Here is an 18,250-nt window from a genome sequence, read left to right as displayed (position 1 = left end):
AGACAAGCACTTTGAAAATAACAGCAGAGTTTGAGAAGAAGGCTTTAGGGGAACGCGACTGACAGATGATGTTAGTAAAGGCATAAGACGCACGTAGACAGACTCGCCTTCAACGATTGAAAGTGTAAAACCACATAGGAGGTGACAAATGGTGCCTGGAAAAAAAAACCCAACAGAGTCTCTGAGAAGAAGACTTTAGGGGAATGCATTTGACAGATTGTGCACCAGTGAGGAGGTTAGTAAAGGCAGAAGACACACATGGAAAGACTCGCCTTCAATGATTGAAAGTATAAAACCGCATAGAAGGTGACAAATGGTTCCTCGAAAAATGAGAGTCTGGGATGCGGGCTTTACAGGAACAAAACAGGGCGCACCGGTGAAGACCTTCAAACACGCGTGAATAGAGGAAAGGCGCTGAAAGTACACGATGGGCAAGAGATAAGATATTTTTAAATTATTCAATTACCTTTATTTGACCGTGGCTAATTGTTAATAAATTCTCAAAAAATCCTGAAATCCTGTTTTCGCTTTGCCATTCTGGGATACGGCGTGTTGTCTAATGAGAAAAAAAAACGAATTGAAATGGCTTTCAGCACAAGGTTACAACATAACAAAAACAAACATGAAGGGGTCTGAAGACTTTGGAGTGGCAGCCTTCGTTTTTCCAGATCCGTTTAAAGTCAACAGTTTTAAATCAAGTCAGGTGTGTACTAAGGTTATATAACCTACCGGTGCTGGAAAGTACCAAAAAAAACGCTATTTTGAACCAGAAGGGTGGCAGCGTTTTTGGGATTTGACACAATAATGCAATCTGGACTTCACAGCTACCACCGCACATAATATGGCATTCCATGAAGGCAGGAGTAAGATGTAGGCGTGTGGAGTTGTCTGTTATTTACTTCTGAACCCTTCTGGTCACAATGTGGAGGTCCAAAGACTGGTATCGATACCAAAGTCAAAACGGGAGTACCGGTCTAACGCTAGTGTGTACGCCCAGCTAAGTCAGCACGTCGATGGCTCTTCTAAGCTGGAGTGATGAGGACATACCCAAGGTGAACACCAAACGTAAAGAGGCCTGCTGCTCTGTCTGATTTTCCTCCAGCTGCACTGTAAGTTACGGATTTTTGACAAAAACAACATGGTATTTAACAACAGAAGGCAATATAATTAAAGTTCAAAGTTGGACTAAAGACGACAATAGACAGCAAAACATGGTACCACAGTAGTTAGTCCTTATATGCCCACTGCTAAATAACCACCCGGAGAGATCAGTGTAACAAATAAATACACAAAAATACAATAACTGCTGCGTTCAAGTGCTGTGGAAATTGCCAGCTGCCATTTGTGATGTCCCATTTCTTTTTGTCAATGTGAATTTCAAGATGGTGCTTTATGAGAAAATGGTAGGGCACTGGTGATTGGCTAAATGAGCCAAACAAAAACAATGTCAATTGTTAATCAGCTCCAATACTTTTTAGCGACAATAAAAAGTAAATGTACTAAGTGTGCACCACAATGGTTCAAATACAACCTGCCCAACCAATGTCACGGCTGGCCAAGGAAGGTGTTATGGACTTGCGTTAGAAGCTCAGAACTTGGCACATTTAGGTGGCTGAATTATCCCACAAAGACAACACAATGCCCAGTGGTCAGCGTTTACTTGGGTTAGCCATGACCTCTCTGCCATGCCCATCTGGGTGCCACCTTTCTGGCCTGTCCAACCAAGTTCACATATTTATCAGATTGCTGGGATGTCCCCTCTGAACCCTTGAGAAACTTTTGCTGCTGCTGATGCTGCCTCTGGCAAAGGTGGACAAGAAGTGTAGCTGTGGTCATTTCTCCAATCTCGTTTTAAATGCTGAACAGGCACAAGGATTTAAATTAGGAAAAAAACAAACAAACATTCAAAGTAGGCACAACATTTCCTCTTGTTCTCCGACACCGCTGGCCCTCAGTGGTAGACGCCTCAGCGCAGCAAGACACATGAGGTTTACAGAAAGGCAGAAACTGTGCTGTACGTTTTCAGGCCCATTCCTTGTGCGTTAACGGGACAAGCACAGAAGACCTCCAACCTCAGTTTTGGCACATACCGTATGTGTCGCCTGCCAAAAGAGGATGTCTGCAGCTTCCACAACAAACATGGGCAGGACTGTGTCCTTTCGGGGTCGGGTGACTGCCCGCTCAGTCCACAGAGTATTCCCTCTCTGAATCGCTGCACGGTCGGCCAGGTCGGGCATCCTTCCGCACCTGAAGGGAGACGCAGCTCAGCCAGCTGCGGCTTGTTGGCATTTCCCCAATGATTTCCCAGCTGTCCGTCTCGTCACAGTACCGCTCAATGGTATCGTGGTACCTGCAGGACAGAATTGTGTTGGTGAGGTCTTTCAAGCATAACCTCACAACAGACACGCGGCCAGCATGCGAACTTCAGACGACGGCCAAGTGCTTAATTTAAATCCAGGGTGGTGCCAATTACTGTGCCACCCTGAAGACCTGCCATTACTGAAGATTTATTTTAATGTGCATTGCAAAGTTTAATACACAAATCAGTAGACAAAAAAACATGAAATAGTATAAGTAAAATAAAAGCAACATGAACACGTGGGTTTAATTGGTAAATGTGAATTGGCCTGGCGTGTGTGAGTGGGCATTGGAATTGTCTGGCACCCCCATCACGTGCATCCCTGAACTTGAGAATGGTGTGTTACGTTACGTTAAAACAAGAGATGAGAAACCAGTCAGGATAAAATATGTGACAGGAGCCACTGCCCCACCGCAGTTGAACTCTTTGAGGGCTGAATATTTCTATTATATAAAAAAAATCCTGGGACGAGACAAGGCTATTTCAGAGAGACACCTTCATGTCCTGCAAGATGAGACTTTGTGCCAAGAGATTTAACCACGCCTGGGGCCGGAAATAAAAGACAAAGTAGAAGAACGTCGTAAAGAATTCAGAAACGTTGGCGCGATACACATGCAGAGCAGGTTAGAGATCATGGAAGTACGAAAATTCAAACGTCTCCAAAAATTGATAGTAAAGATCACATTAGTGCTAAAAAACAGAAATTATTACTCAGTGAAATGACAGAACAGCGAAAAGAAATTGAATATATTGTTCAGATTTAAACTTTGAATCAGAGACTTGTAGATCATCTAATTCGTGTTGCCATCAGGGAAAAGTAGTGTTTCTACCCAATGAGGAGGCGTATCCGCGAGAATTAAAAGATTTGTTGTTTGCTGAAACTGAAATCCACGAACGCGAGGGGCAGAGACACGAAGTGGCTGGCACGTAGCGCAGGCTTTGGGGGGGTTGGCAATCAAAGTGAGCAGGGGGTGAAGCTCCGTAGTTTACGTTATATAAATGTTTGCCTAAATATTAGTGCATAGTCTATGGGAGGTTCCTACAACCCCCACAAGTTGAATTGAATTGGTATATTACTGATATTATTATTAATAATAATAATAATAATAATACTGATGCTCTGTGCAAGAGAGGACAGAGCCGACTATACCTCCTTAGAAGGCTGGCGTCCTTCAACATCTGCAATAAGATGCTGCAGATGTTCTATCAGACGGTTGTGGTGAGCGCCTTCTACGCGGGGAGGCAGCATATGTAAACAACACTTTAAGTGCCTTGAGCATGGGAAAGGCGCTATATAAATAAAATGTATTATTGTTTATTATTTATTATAAAGAAGGACGCCTCACGCCTGGACAAACTGGTGAGGAAGGCAGGCTCTATTGTTGGCATGGAGCTGGACAGTCTGACATCTGTGGCAGAGCGACGGGCGCTGAGCAGACTCCTATCAATCATGGAGAATCCACTGCATCCACTAAACAGGATCATCTCCAGACAGAGGAGCAGCTTCAGAGACAGACTGCTGTCACCGTCCTGCTCCACTGACAGACTGAAGAGATCGTTCCTCCCCCACACTATGCGACTCTTCAATTCCACCCGGGGGGGTAAACGTTAACATTATACAAAGTTATTGTCTGTTATACCTGCATTGTTATCACTCTTTAATTTAATATTGTTTATTGTATCAGTATGCTGCTGCTGGAGTATGTGATTTTCCCCTTGGGATTAATAAAGTATCTATCTATCTATCTATCTATCTATCTATCTATCTATCTATCTATCTATCTATCTATCTATCTATCTACCTACCTCATATAGTGCCTTTCACATCTATCTATCTATTCTTACTATTTCTAGCCTCTCTGACTATACATTATACTCAGTTAGTGACCTGCCTTGCCATGTGTAAGGCATTGAGGGCACACGGTTTTAAACCGTGCCTTATGTGCCAAGCATCATGAAAGACAAAGTACTCCATTGAATGTGCTGCGCCATACATTTAAAGTGTACAGAAAATGTAAAGCATTTTTAAGTATAGAAACAGCTAAAGTTTGACAAGAAAAGTTACGTTTAGAGAAGAGACATTTTTTCTAAATTTTCTGCCTTTTATTCTATGTGTGTAACATCATTTTTTCTTTATTTTTGTGTGGATTATTTGCTTCAAATTTTCACTAAATATTTTAAAACGAACGACTGAGAAATTTCTTTTGGAATGTGATGTACCCGTGCTTGATCAGCAGCTACAGGAGTATTAAATGAAGTGCCTCATATTTCTGATTAATCTATGTATCTCTCTCTCTATATATCTATATATACACATACAGTATATATCTGTAGTGTGAAATCAACCTTAACCCACCCCCTTCTGGGTAGGGTGGTGGGTGATCTTGTGCTCTTGTATGCATGTTATCATCCAGTTGACACTCCAAACGGCCACCAGAGGGTGAACTGGAGGTGACTGCCAGCATTCTTTATGTTTGAGTGCCACCGCGCCCGCCTGTTGCTTTTGAAATTAAATCGAGTTGGCTGGTTCCGAGCGTCAACTGGATGATAACATACATACAAGACCGCAAGACAAGCACATTAGTGAGTCTTGATTGTTTGTTAATTTATTTTTATTTTTAAAGTTGTTTTTTTTTTTTATTATATTTTTCTCAAACAATTAAAAAAAAAAAAAAACACTTTATTTTCCTCTCTGGCAATGCCGGGTATTTCAGCTGTGTTAGATAGTGTTGACTAAAGTAAATGTTGCAAACATTTTTGAGCAACCTGCAGAATTCAAAGAAATCCAGAGAAGCTACAGATAAGCACACCATTCCTGTAAGAAAGGACATGCTAATTCCACTTACATTTTTTAGCTTCGCAAACGCTTTTATCCAAAGCGACTTACAAAAGAGGTCAACACAATCGAGTAAACATTCTTCATCTTTGCAGTTTAGGACCATACAATCCCATCCTGTAAATACTCCTGTGATCACTCTCACCTCCAAACTTACCTGTCCCAGCCTTCCTCTCCCCCCAGCACATAGATCTTCCCATCTACCACTGCTACACCTGGTCGATATCTGCGTTCCTTCATTGGGGCACACATGGTCCACCTGTTTGTCTTGGGATTGTAGCACTCTACTTTGTCGGTGTTTTCTGTTGACGCATGCCACCCACCTGCAAAAAAGACACCAGTCTTTACTGAGGAAGCATAGGGTTAGGTGCTTCTTCCAAAGCCATCATACTGGTGCTCTGCCGGTTTAAATCCCTCCTTGCAGAAGAAACTCATCTGAAGAAAATATCTCTGTAATGTGGGTCTGCTCAGACTGATGACCAAACTAATGGACGTATGTCTAAATAAAATGTCAACTTCTCAGCTGTCCTCTGCTAAATGGTGAACACCCGCTACACTTCTGCAGGCCTTCACTGGGCTGGTTCCAGTTTCCTCTTTACTTTGCTTATTATGCCAAGAGCTAAACTTAAAAGAAGTGGTGAGGCGGGCAGCCTTCTGCTGTTATGCACCTAAAATCTGGAATAGTTGACAGATAGAAAGTCACCAGGCTAATACGGTGGAGCACTTTAAAAAAAACTGCTAAAAACACATCACTGTAACATGGCTTTCTCAGAGCTTCATTTTAGTGTTACCCTGATACTCTGTAAATGCATTTAATTACCATATCTCCATAACCCGTACTAACCCCTACTTTCTCTGCTGTTCTTTTTCCAGTTTTCTGTGGTGGCGATCTGCGCCACCACCACCTGATCAGGGCACAGTGCAGTCCCTACATTGATGGATTAAAGGCCAGAAGGTCCACATGACCGTCATCACAAAGTTCTTCCATGTGAACCGAATGAGGTCATTTATGTTGGGTAGAATGCCCAGTGGGGGCCGCGTGGTCTCGTGGCCTTGGAACCCCTGCAGATTTTGTTTTATTTTTTTCTCCAGCCCTCTGGAGTTTTTTCTTTGTTTTTTCTGTCCTCCCTGGCCATCGACCTTTCGTTATTCTTTGTTAATTAGTATTGCCTATTTTCTTTTTTCTTCATCTTGTAAAGCACTTTGAGCTACATCATTTGTATGAAAACGTGCCATACAAATAAATGTTGTTGTTTACTCCTTTTAATATCCATCCATCCTCTTCCACTTATCCGAGATCGGGTCACAGGGGCAGCAGCTTGAGCAGAGATGCCCAGACTTCCCCCTCCCCGGCCACTTCTTCTAGCTCTTCCGGGAGAATCCCAAGGCGTTCCCAGGCCAGCCGGGAGACATAGTCCCTCCAGCATGTCCTGGGTCTTCCCCGGGGCCTCCTCCCGGTTAGACGTGCCCGGAACACCTCACCAGGGAGGCGTCCTGATCAGATGCCCGAGCCACCTCATCTGACTCCTCTCGATGCGGAGGAGCAGCGGCTCTACTCTGAGCTTCTCACCCTATCTTTAAGGGAAAGCCCAGACACCCTGCGGAGGAAACTCATTTCAGCCGCTTGTATTTGCGATCTCGTTCTTTCGGTCACTACCCATAGCTCATGACCATAGGTGAGGGTAGGAACATAGTTAAGACTGGTAAATTGAGAGCTTTGCCTTATGGCTCAGCTCCTTTTTCACCACGACAGACCGATGCAGAGCCCTTCCTTTTAATATACTCATAAAATGTGTATTTCATTTTTTTTCTCTCGTTATACTGTAACGCTGATTTAACTCGCAGCACAGCTCAGACACATCTGAACGAAGAGAATTCAAGTCTCACCTTCCATATTGAGAGATTCTGCATCCAACCCTTTTAAAAATACCACACAGCAGAGCATTTCCTCAACGTTTTCTAGATTCAGATTACAGACTACAGGATTACTGCTTTACATTTGTTGCTGTGAATGGTCACAAATGCTCCAGGAGTAATGCAGGAAAGGCCTATAAATGTTGCTTGCTCACCAGCAGGTCTGTGCTCCCTTATCTTTATTATCTTACGTACCAATAACGTAAATTTTCCCCTTCAGCACACAAGCTGCGGAGCCTGATCTGGCAATCTGCATTGAAGCCACTTCTGTCCACACACACGTTTTGGGATTGTAAACTTGAGCTAGATCCATTCCATCTCCATCTTCCAAAACAGCGCCCCCTGTGGGAGAGAGAAAATGGAATTTTTAGCACCAAAGCTTCTCAAGTTAACATGCAACAGAAATGCTTTCCCTGCCTAAAACTGTGATTTCATAAGTAAAATATCACAGGCCAATAGCAAGGTAATGTTATCGCTACATGGAAAATGTGCTGCCACGGTCTTCATGTTGGTTTTTTATTTTTTTGCACTGCATTATACTCAAGTTATTCGCCGTTATTTTTTAAAAAGTAAACACACCATGCACCATTCAAAGCAGTGTGGTAATTTTTAATGCATAATTGAAAGTATTTACTTCATTTTCATGAGGTCGCTGGAAAGGGGCGTGTGGCACTCCCGATCTCTCTGCAAAAGGACGAAGGTCCAAGTCTTTAGAGTCCTGGTGCTTTCTGTCTTGCTATAGGGTTGCGAGTCATGAACGCTATCCAGTGACCTCAAGACGAAGACTGGACTCCTTCCTGTGTCTCTCTTCGGGGAATTCTTGGGTGCCGCTGGTTTGACTTTTGTGTTGCTCATGGAGTCCCGAAAGAGGCACATGACCTGCACTGTGAGGGACCGTCAGTGATCCAGCTCGCCGATTCCTCATTGTTGAGGACCTGAGTGGCTGGACCAGGCCAAGGGGACACCCACGTAACACCTGGTTGCGGCAGATAGAGGATCATTTCCAGAGGGTGGGACTGGACCGCGTGTCTGCCACTGCTAACCAGGATCTTGAGCTGTTCCGTTGTGTGGTACCAGTGCATGCGTCCCAACCTGACCTGACCCGATTTAATGATTGTGGAACAATAACTGATGATCTAAACACTTGAAGTTGAGGGTATATTTACCATGTGTAATGGGTATTAGGGTTGCACAGTATACTGGAAAACCCAATTTTTAAAACGGTATAGCATTTTGGGATTTTCAATACCGGAAGTAAATGTCAGCTTTTCTCCCCCACCCAATTAAGGTGATCAGGACCTCAAAGGTAACCCCTTCCTTACTGCTTCGAAAGTGACCGACACATCATGTCTTCAAGGGGGAAGCAGTGCATAATGGGAGAACCAGGTAGGTGGCCAATTGTGTGGAGCACCAGAGATGCTGGAGTAGGATTGGAGGGGGGCGGCTTTGGAGTTATCTGTTATTTGCTTCAGAACTGTTCTGGTACCAGTATGTAGGTCTGAACAAAATTTTAGTACCAATCCAACACTCATCATCAAGTCCATCCATCCATCCATTTTCCAACCCGCTGAATCCGAACACAGGGTCACGGGGGTCTGCTGGAGCCAATCCCAGCCAACACAGGGCACAAGGCAGGAACCAATCCTGGGCAGGGTGCCATATCTATCTATCTAACCCACCGCAGGACATACACAAACACACCCACACACCAAGCACACACTAGGGCCAATTTAGAATCGCCAATCCACCTAACCTGCATGTCTTTGGACTGTGGGAGGAAACCGGAGCGCCCGGAGGAAACCCACGCAGACACGGGGAGAACATGCAAACTCCACACAGGGAGGACCTGGGAAGCGAACCCAGGTCCCCAGGTCTCCCAACTGCGAGGCAGCAGCGCTACCCACTGCGCCACCGTGCCGCCCCTCATCATCAAGTCCTTCCATGAAAACCCTGAATACAATGAGGACTGATCATTTATGTTAGGTAGAATGCCTAGAGGGGGGCTGGGTGGTCTCATGGCCCCCTGCAGATTTTATTTTATTTTTTCTCTCCAGCTGTCTGGAGTTTTTTTTGTCCTCCCCGGCCATCGGACCTTACTCTTATTCTATGTTAATTAGTGTTGTCTTATTTTAATTCTTACTTTGTCTTTTTTCTCTTTCTTAATCATGTAAAGCACTTTGAGCTACATTATTTGTATGAAAATGTGCTATAGAAATAATGGTTGTTGTAGTGTGTACTTACAATGTGCACTGAAACAATGCTAATCAGTACAGTGGAATCTTTTTCCAAAATACAAGAAAGTAATATTAATAATAAAAGAATAAGAATGTGAGGACTGAATAAGAGAGACTACAATGGTACGGCTCTGCCATAGTGAGCCACACAACACATACCAGTCACATAGAGCAATCCGTCTAAAGCCACAACTGCAGGACTTGTAACTGCCATCTTCATCGACTCCACAAAATGCCACATGTTGATATGGGGATTGTAGCACTCCACAGAATCGAGCCTTGAGTGGCCCTCCCAGCCTCCAACTGCAAAGACAAATCCATCCAGCATTGCCAAACCTATGGAGCAGGTAAAAGCATCGTCATGCTTACAAGGAAATGAACAAGAATGAACGTAGAACATAAAGTTGGTGGACAGGAAATATATAACATGCGTCACACACGTGCGATTGGGAGGCAGCTGGAGGGCCTGAATAATAGTGTAGCTCGCCACCGCCTGGTCTGGTGTGGTACTATTAACACTCTCTCTCAATCCTCTGCAGACCATCCACAGGAAATTCCGCTAGGTTCTGGCACCATTGATGACATCACTTTCGACACCAGCACAATTAAAGACGTCACTTTCCGGTCCTGAGGACATCACTTCTGGTCCCGATGATGTCACTTCCTGCACTGGCCTTTAAAGCCGCCATCTTTTTTTTTTTTTTTTTGTTCTTTATTTCGCCTTATACAATTTCTTGTATTAGAAATTCGTTCGTTTTCGCATACCCCTTGGGGTCAGAACGCAGGGTCAGCCATTCTACAGCACCCCGGAGCAATTACAGGTTAAGGGTCTTGCTCAAGGGCCCAGCAGAGTAGGAGCTCTTTTGGCAGTGATGGGGATTCGAACCGGCAACCTTCTGGATACCAGCACAGATCCTTAGCCTCAGAGACACCACTCCTGCCAAATGCCGCTGTTGTGCAAAATAAAATAAAACAGGCACCTCTTCAGCTAATCAGTACAGGCCAATGGCCCTTACATCCCACAATCTGAAGACCTTATGTGAGTCCTCTCATAAAAAAAAAACACTTTGATCCACTGCAGTTTGCCTATGGGACAAAGATTAGAGTGGAACATGCAATTACCTGTCTCCTCTACAAAACTTATCTCCACAAGGGGGCTTCGCTCGCCAACCCCTGGTGTTGGGTAACCCGAAATACATTGATGAATGCATGAGATGTATTGGAGTGTAAAGGTGTAGATGACGAACAAAGGAAGTACATTCATTAATCCTAATGAATGTCCACTAATAGTGGACTCATTACAGAATGCGTTGTCAGCTAATTGGCGGAATTGTTTATCGGCCGTCTGTCGTTCCTTTCTTTGCCGTTTATCTATTCACTCTGCTGTTTGAGAGGCGCGTTGTAGGCGCCTACGTTCATTAATTGTATTCAGGCGGGCTCGCTTCTGTATGTATCTCCGTCAGTTGTGGTCGTTCGTTTTTGAACCCGTGCTTGCTTTGCTTCCGCAGTTTCAGACGTGCGTTGTAGGCGCCCACGTCTATTGTTTTTATCCATGCGGGCTCGCATCTTTGTGGACCTGTGGGGCCTCCGTAGCCTCTTCCGTTTGACTCTGTGAAAAGTCCAGACAATGGCTGGTATGAATCCGAACCCTGGGGTTTCTCGGCTCTAGCTATCGTGATGTTGAATGGAATGATGCAATAATCGTCAGTGATGAGTTGATAAATGAATGGTTAAATTGCCTTCTTTTTGCTTCTCGATTTCTCTCTCTCCCTCGCCCCTTCGTCCTCCTTTGCCTTTCGCTCCTCTTTTTTAAACACGCAATGTCCCGGATGTATCAGGTGAGTTTGACAGGCACTTTCCATCTCGGGGCTGCGGTCTCCCTCCATCATCCTTCCCCTTTTCATTTACGGGGACAACATTCACTGACGCACATACAACGGACAGTAGACAGGATGATGAAACGAAATGCACTCAGCACAAACATAGAACATACTATTATTATGTCGCCCCGCTACCAAACAACTGTTTTCTGGGGATAAATTAAGAAACAAAGGGCAGTGAGGGGATGTCATCAGAGAAGTTTTGTGTCCCCCAATCCTGTAATTGACAGAGGGAAAGCACCATAAGTACGTGTGGCCACCTAACACTTGTGTCATGCAGGCCTCTGTAAGGGTACCTTGGAATTGTAATTATTACTTCTTCTTATTTTTTTTTTTTTAAACATAAGAGCGGAGTGGTGGCTCTGAGGCTAGAGATCTGCTCCAGCAATTGGAAGGTTGCCGATTCGAATTCCGTAAACTCCAAGAGCGACCCAACTCTGTCGGGCCCTTCAACAAGGCCCTTAACCTGCAATTGCTCCTTCCTGGGTAGGACGTTAATCTGCATCCAGCCCTGCAAACAGGTCCTCAAGCTTACAGGGACAATTTTGGGATTGGTGGCAGGATTGGCACTCCAGCCACCGTGAAAAAGATAGATAAGTGAGGTGTCACTCACTGCACTCGGGTCCCAATCCAGGTGGTGCGGCCCATCATGGGTGCAGCAACGTGCTATCAGGGCATGCTCCTGACCTCTCTCTCTCTCTCTGTTTTAAAACATAAAAAAGTACCACAGGGACAGATACGCTGTGCATATGATGGTAGTGACGATATTCAACATTCAGACATTGTGCTGAAATTTTAAGCAACTGATTTGCTTTAGCTACGATGATGGCCTCAGCACAGGTATTCAGTGTGGCAGGCTGTCCCACCGTCCGGTAGCAGTAGCAGTGAGGCTGGATGATAACTGGTATGTGCAAATATGGCAAGACAGCAGTGATGTGTACAGTAATCCCTCGCTACTTCGCGGTTCACTTTTCGCGGATTCATGACTTCGCGGATTTTATATGTAAGCATATCTAAATACATAATGCGGATTTTTCGCTGCTTCGCGGGTTTCTGCGGACAATGGGTCTTTTTACTTGCTTCCTCAGTTGGTTTGCCCAGTTGATTTCATACAAGAGATGCTATTGGCGGATGGCTGAGAAGCTACCCAATCAGAGCACACAGTTAAGTTCCTGTGTGCTGCTGATTGGCTCAGCGATGGAGTGTTGCATTAACCAGGAAGTCTCATCTCACTCATTCATCATTAACGTGCTAATGCTTCAGGGGCCGTGTCCAAGCACCAACAGAAGATGCAAATGATTGCAGAAAAGGTAAAAGTTTTGGATATGTTGAAGGAAGGGAACAGCTACACCACTGCAGGACATCGATTCTTTTTATTTAAAAAGGAGGAAAAGCATATAAGATCTACGGCCGCAGTGTCCTTTAACCAGGGTGCAAAACGAGTTGCAAGTGGACGTGATAAGGCAGTAGTCTGGATGGAATCTGCTTTAGGAATCTTTGCAACAAGGTCGACGACGTCATGACCGCCTACAAGCTGCTACGTGTACTTCGCTATACAGTAAGTGTAAACTTATCTACCGATTTCATATTGCTTAGCAGTTGTCCCTGTTTTTAATAAGAGTAAATGGTGGGTTGTAAACAATACAGGGAGGGTTTAAAATCGTCCAAACACACGTTAAATAATTAAATAAATATGGTGTCCCTACTTCACGGAAATTCAGTTATCGCGGTCGGCCTTGGAACCTATCTCCCGCGATAAGTGAGGGATTACTGTATTGACACCTAAAGTGGTCTCCAGGATGCCACATTAAGTAGTGGGCTTGGAGTCATGTGGCACACAGGACTAAGCAGTTAGAAGAAGTGTGGCCAGTATGATGGAAGATGAAACGAGGAGGTCTGGAACTTTATTTGAGCATCCCGTCTGACAGTCAGGGACCTGAACTGTGTTGAGGTGGTCCATGCAGGGCTAAGACTTTATTTTGTGTTTATAACTTGACTTCTCTTTGAGTGATTTCACCCCTTGCATTTTATTCATGTGTAAGAAATCTCCCGATATTTGCACCGTTTGGCTACTTGTGGCTTTTATTCTGGGTTTGGGTCATCTCATGAGCAACCCTATACGTCACACTGTGAAATGAAAGCTGCTGGATGGCACAGTTGTCACCTGAAAGAAGATGGAACTCTGGGCAATTTAAGACTGCTGATCCCAAAGATCTTGATTGGATCTCATGGACTTATGCGGTCTACTGGTGTCACTAAACTGGGTGGTGTTAGTGAGTGTGGATATTGTGGTGGACTGGTTTGCCGTTCAGGGTTGCCCTTGAGCCTTTTGCAGCAGGAGTAGGCTGCAGCTCCTTTGTGACACAAAGTCAGAGACATGAGAGGTCAGGGACGGCCCCAGTGGCTGCAGTTTTTCTTTCCAACCAGTTTCTTAATCAGAAGCCAACTCTTGATCTTAATAAAACCTACTTAATTCTGGGGCTTGTTACTGCCACCCAAGACTTTCCTAAAGCTGTGAATTATCCTTTACAAATGACATTGTGAACTGGAGAAGATTAGAAATTCTCTGCCCTTCGTGTTTCTTCTAATTTTGATTCAAATATTTAGTTAAAACGCATATTTCATGAATAAAATAAACAGATATAAATGGAACCAAATTGAAGTGGTAAGCTATTATCATCTTTGTTGAAGACAAGACGCAATTCTAAGTGTACCTGCCGCCACTCTGTCCTTCAAGACCATGACTGAAAAAAAACAATGGTAAGAAAATTTATCAGAATCTTCCAAAAAGTAACTTGTCAGAATTTTCTACTGGCTGCACCCATATTTCTAGGGCATCGGTCCTCTGAAAACAGCCATTACTACTGTAGAAACAAAAAATGATCAAACCCGAAATAACCCAAATTGCACACAAGACCGTCTCTAAGTTTCTAACACGACTCTGAATATTTACAGTCTACATAAAGTGATCATAACAGGGAGAAAAAGAGAAAGGACAAAATTTATAGCATACCCAGCTCGGAGCGAGCAATGTTCATGGGAGCCATTTCTTGCCAAGTATCAAAGCAAGGGTCATAACGCCACATCTCTCTACTTGCAGATCCATCTGGGAATTCACCACCGGCCAGATACAGAATGGACCCTGAAAGTAAAATAAGAGGACTAAGGCTAAATATTAATATGTCACTAAGGCTTTTACTGTCTAAAGTTCTGTCAGTTTGCAGCCTAGAGCTGTTTTCCACTACCACCACTCCATATCCAGATTTGACATTAAAGAAAACATACTAATTGCAACAAAAACACTGCCTTAATCAGTTTTAACGCGAAGAGCTGCCGATGAAAGAAGAGAAGCAGCAGGCCGCTAAGGTGGAGAAGAGAAGAGCTGCTCAGGAAACAGCAAGCGCATCAACCTCTGAGCAAACGAATGATAAACGTACAGAGAAAGAGGATGAGAACGATAAGTCAAGTGGATTCACTTCACGTTATCATTATAGCAGTGCGCCATTACTAGTCTATCATACAGTGCCTTTCATATCTATCTACAGGGTAGGATTCAAAAGTAATGAGCCTCATTTTGTTCTGACGTGAACGTACCTCGCTGCGCGCCCCACTTGCCAGCGACGGTGGGTGTTGGCTTCACAACGCAACGGAGCTCCTACCGCTCCGAGCTTTCGGAGCAGTAGGATCGGCCTTGACGGAAATCCCTGTGCGGTAGTGCGTTACACGGCGGAATGGAAAGTTCGTTAGAGCAACGGTACGCGTTGAAGACGAAGACCATGCTCATTGCCTTCTTTGGAGTGAAGGGGATCATCCACTACGAGTTTGTCCCACAAGGACAGACCGTGAATGCTGCTTACTACTTGGAAGTCCTGAAAAGGCTGAAAAGAAGCGTCACGCGCAAGCGAAGGGACATCAAGGACAGCTGGAAGCTTCACCACGATAACGCGCCCAGCCACACCGCCTTCATCGTGAGCGCCTACCTGGCCCGGGTGAACGTTCCGGTGGTCCCCCAGCCTTGCTACAGTCCGGACGTGTTGCCTTCTGACTTCTTCTTGTTTCCGCGTTTAAAATCAGCGCTGAAAGGAAAACGCTTCGACTCGATTGAGGACATCCAAGCAAATGTCAAGGCAGCCCTTGCAGCCATCCCGGAACAGGCCTACGTGGACGCCTTCGAGTCATGGAAAAGCCGCCTACAAAAGTGTATTGATGCAGGAGGTGCCTATTTTTTTGTCTTTTTGAACAAAGGCTCATTACTTTTGAATCCTACCCTGTATCTATTATATAGTGCCTTTCATTTCTATCTATCTATTTGGTCCTCCTTGGTAGAACCCTACTTACAGTAAAGAATACGTACTAAGTAACTGCAACACAAACACTGACTTAATCCATTTTAACGTGAAAAGATGTCGACGACAGAAGAGAAGATGCGGGCCGCTAGGGTGGAGAAAAGAAGAGCTGCTCAGGAAGCAGCAAGCACATCAACCTCTGAGCAAACAAATGATAAACGTACAGAGAAAGAGGAGGAGAACTAGGAATGGTCAAGTCAAGTGTATTCGCTGCACGTTATCCTGCAGTGCGCCATTACTGGTGTAAAAATAAAGGTGTAACTTCTGTCAATTCTGGTATTCTAATTACCAGAGGTCAACGATATAAAAGGTGGTGTAACACATGAGGGCCTTTGTATGGGATGTGGGGTATTCTGTTAAGGTCTATGTAATAAAGAGCATAAAGGGGGTCATCCTAGGACCCTACCATGACAAAACAATGTGGCAGTCTCAATAATCACATTTATAATAACAGCAAGTTGCTCAACAGCTGCTATTTATGCTCTCAGTTGACAGCCTTCATCAAGTGGCACACACATCTCCTACCTGAAACTACAAGTCCATGCTTGCTGACAGCAAAAGGCAGGCAAGAGAGGGACCTCCACTGGTTTGTTATGGTGTCGAAGCTCTCCACGCTGCGCAGCACAACTTTGTCATCTTCTCCTCCAACTGTTATGATCACCTCTGAAGTTCCTGTATAATTAATAATAATAGACATTTCACATTACAACATGTGTTTGGACTCGTAAGCTGAAAACGTGTGTTTTATTAAATACAAAAAAAGTTGACAGGGTCCTGTGCACACTTCAAAGACCATTCCTGCTACTATGCATGGAGCTGAAGAGGGGCCACCTCTCAGTGGCCAGGCACACTTCAGATATACTGACAACTTCACAAGTCCAACTGCACAGGGAAGCAGAGAAATCTCTACCAGAATACTGAAGTTCCAGCTGTAAGCCCGCAGAAATCACCACCCAGGTGCACCAATCACTTTGCCTTTATGAGATAACTAGCTGTGTTATCCAGCTACGCACAGAAAATTTTGAAAGACAACAGGCCTCAGTTATAGTGCTGTGGGTTAATCAGACGTATCAGAACTACTATGTAAAAAAAGTACCTTTCTGCAGACCATATTTGTATTTTTTTTTTTTTTTTTTTTACAAAGGGTTAATAACTTTGGCAGGTAGTGTGATGTTGTGGTTAAGACTTTGGACCTAGGACTTCAAAACCTGAAGGTTTGGGTTCAAAGCCTGGTACCGACACTGTGTCACCAGAAGCAAGTCACTTCGCCTGCTTGAGCGGCAACTGCAAAAACAAAAGAAACGTAACCAACTGCGTATCAAATGTTGTAAGCCGCTTTAGATAAAGGTGTCAGTCAAATAACCTTATATATAAACGTCTACACGTGGAAGTGTTTGTGTCTGTCTGGCCCGGAAGTGAGAGGTGGAGTCGGGGTAAGTGCTCTTCCTCCGAGGAAACAGAAAACTCGCTTAGCCGCTAATAACACAAGCGAGGCGAGCACGTCGGCAAAATGAAACCTCCTAGGAGAGAGATGTCCAGAGTAGTTCCTTTCAATTACCTGACATCTCTACATTTCAGTTTTTTTCTCTCTGGCGAGTTCAATAGTTTCTAGGACCCCGGGTTTACATAACTAGTCTTACATACAGTGCATCCAGAAAGTATTCACAGCGCTTTTTCCACATTTTGTTATGTTACAGCCTTATTCCAAAATGGATTAAATTCATTTTTTTCCTCAGAATTCTACACACAACACCCCATAATGACAACGTGAAAAAAGTTTACTTGAGATTTTTGCAAATTTATTAAAAATAACAAAACTGACATGGAAGTGTCTGTCTGTCTGTCTCTCAGAAGTGCAAGGCTACAGCATAAAGCTCAAAAAAAAAATCGACTCTGTGGCCAAAGTGAAACCGCTGAGAAAAGAGAAACTTGCTTAGCCGCTGGTACACAAGCGATGCGAGCACATTGGCAAAACGAGTCCTCCTAGGAGAGAGATGCCCAGAGAAGTTCCTTTCAATGACCTGACATGACTACATTTCAGTTTTTTTTCTGGTGATTTCAATAGTTTCTAGGACCCCAGGCTTTTTACAGCGTGGGCTTACACAGCTAGTCTCTCTATTATAAAAAAAACAAATCTTGGAAGGAGGCGAGAAGGGATTGTCTCAGAGACACTTTCACGTCCCGCGAGACAAGTCTTCGTGCAAAGTGTTGTAACCAAGCCCCGTGAGACAAGAACTTATGCAAAGAGTCCTGCATGGTTAAGTCAGACAGATTTCTTGTAGAGAAAAAGAAACGATATTCACTCATGGGCAGTTATACGTTGCGTTGTCACGATGTAATTCCAAACATGGAATCAAAATTTAATGCGATATTGACAAAAAGGTAAAAGCGAAAAGACATTGAATATATGGACATACATGATATGACAGAAGTGCGCCACGTAAAATCCAGATCACGTGGCACGGCAGCAGCAAGCCAGCAGCTGATCGAGCAAAGAGGAGGTAAAGAAAAAAAAAACTGTATGTGTTTCCCATTGTGGGGTGTCGGAGGAGCGATCGCGTCTCCTTGGGGTGCACTCAGCCCCCCTCTTCACAACACGAGCAGCAGTGACACAAAGTGGTTGGCAGGTTGGGGTGGGCAAGCAAAGCAAGCAGGGGGAAGAGTCCCCTAGTCTTGTATAT

General features: G+C 44.2%; 1 protein-coding gene across 1 annotated transcript in view; it reads right to left on the bottom strand.

The window, feature by feature from the left end:
* Positions 1-326: 326 nt before the first annotated feature.
* Positions 327-18,250, bottom strand: part of si:ch211-256e16.3 (kelch-like protein 20) — a 30,120-nt gene continuing 12,196 nt past the window's right edge. Inside the window, exons 4-9 of the mRNA XM_028814167.2 lie at positions 16,095-16,241; positions 14,237-14,365; positions 9,503-9,679; positions 7,305-7,451; positions 5,353-5,518; positions 327-2,350 (exon numbers count right to left, since the gene is read on the bottom strand). Of these exons, the coding sequence (XP_028670000.1) occupies positions 2,182-2,350; positions 5,353-5,518; positions 7,305-7,451; positions 9,503-9,679; positions 14,237-14,365; positions 16,095-16,241 (935 nt within the window). The 3' untranslated portion in view covers positions 327-2,181. The remainder of the gene's footprint in view (positions 2,351-5,352; positions 5,519-7,304; positions 7,452-9,502; positions 9,680-14,236; positions 14,366-16,094; positions 16,242-18,250) is intronic.

Source organism: Erpetoichthys calabaricus, chromosome 11 (genome assembly GCF_900747795.2).
Source record: "Erpetoichthys calabaricus chromosome 11, fErpCal1.3, whole genome shotgun sequence".
NCBI classification, from domain to species: domain Eukaryota; kingdom Metazoa; phylum Chordata; class Cladistia; order Polypteriformes; family Polypteridae; genus Erpetoichthys; species Erpetoichthys calabaricus.
Note: the sequence above shows the minus strand (reverse complement) of the source record. Positions and strands in the feature narration are given on the sequence as shown.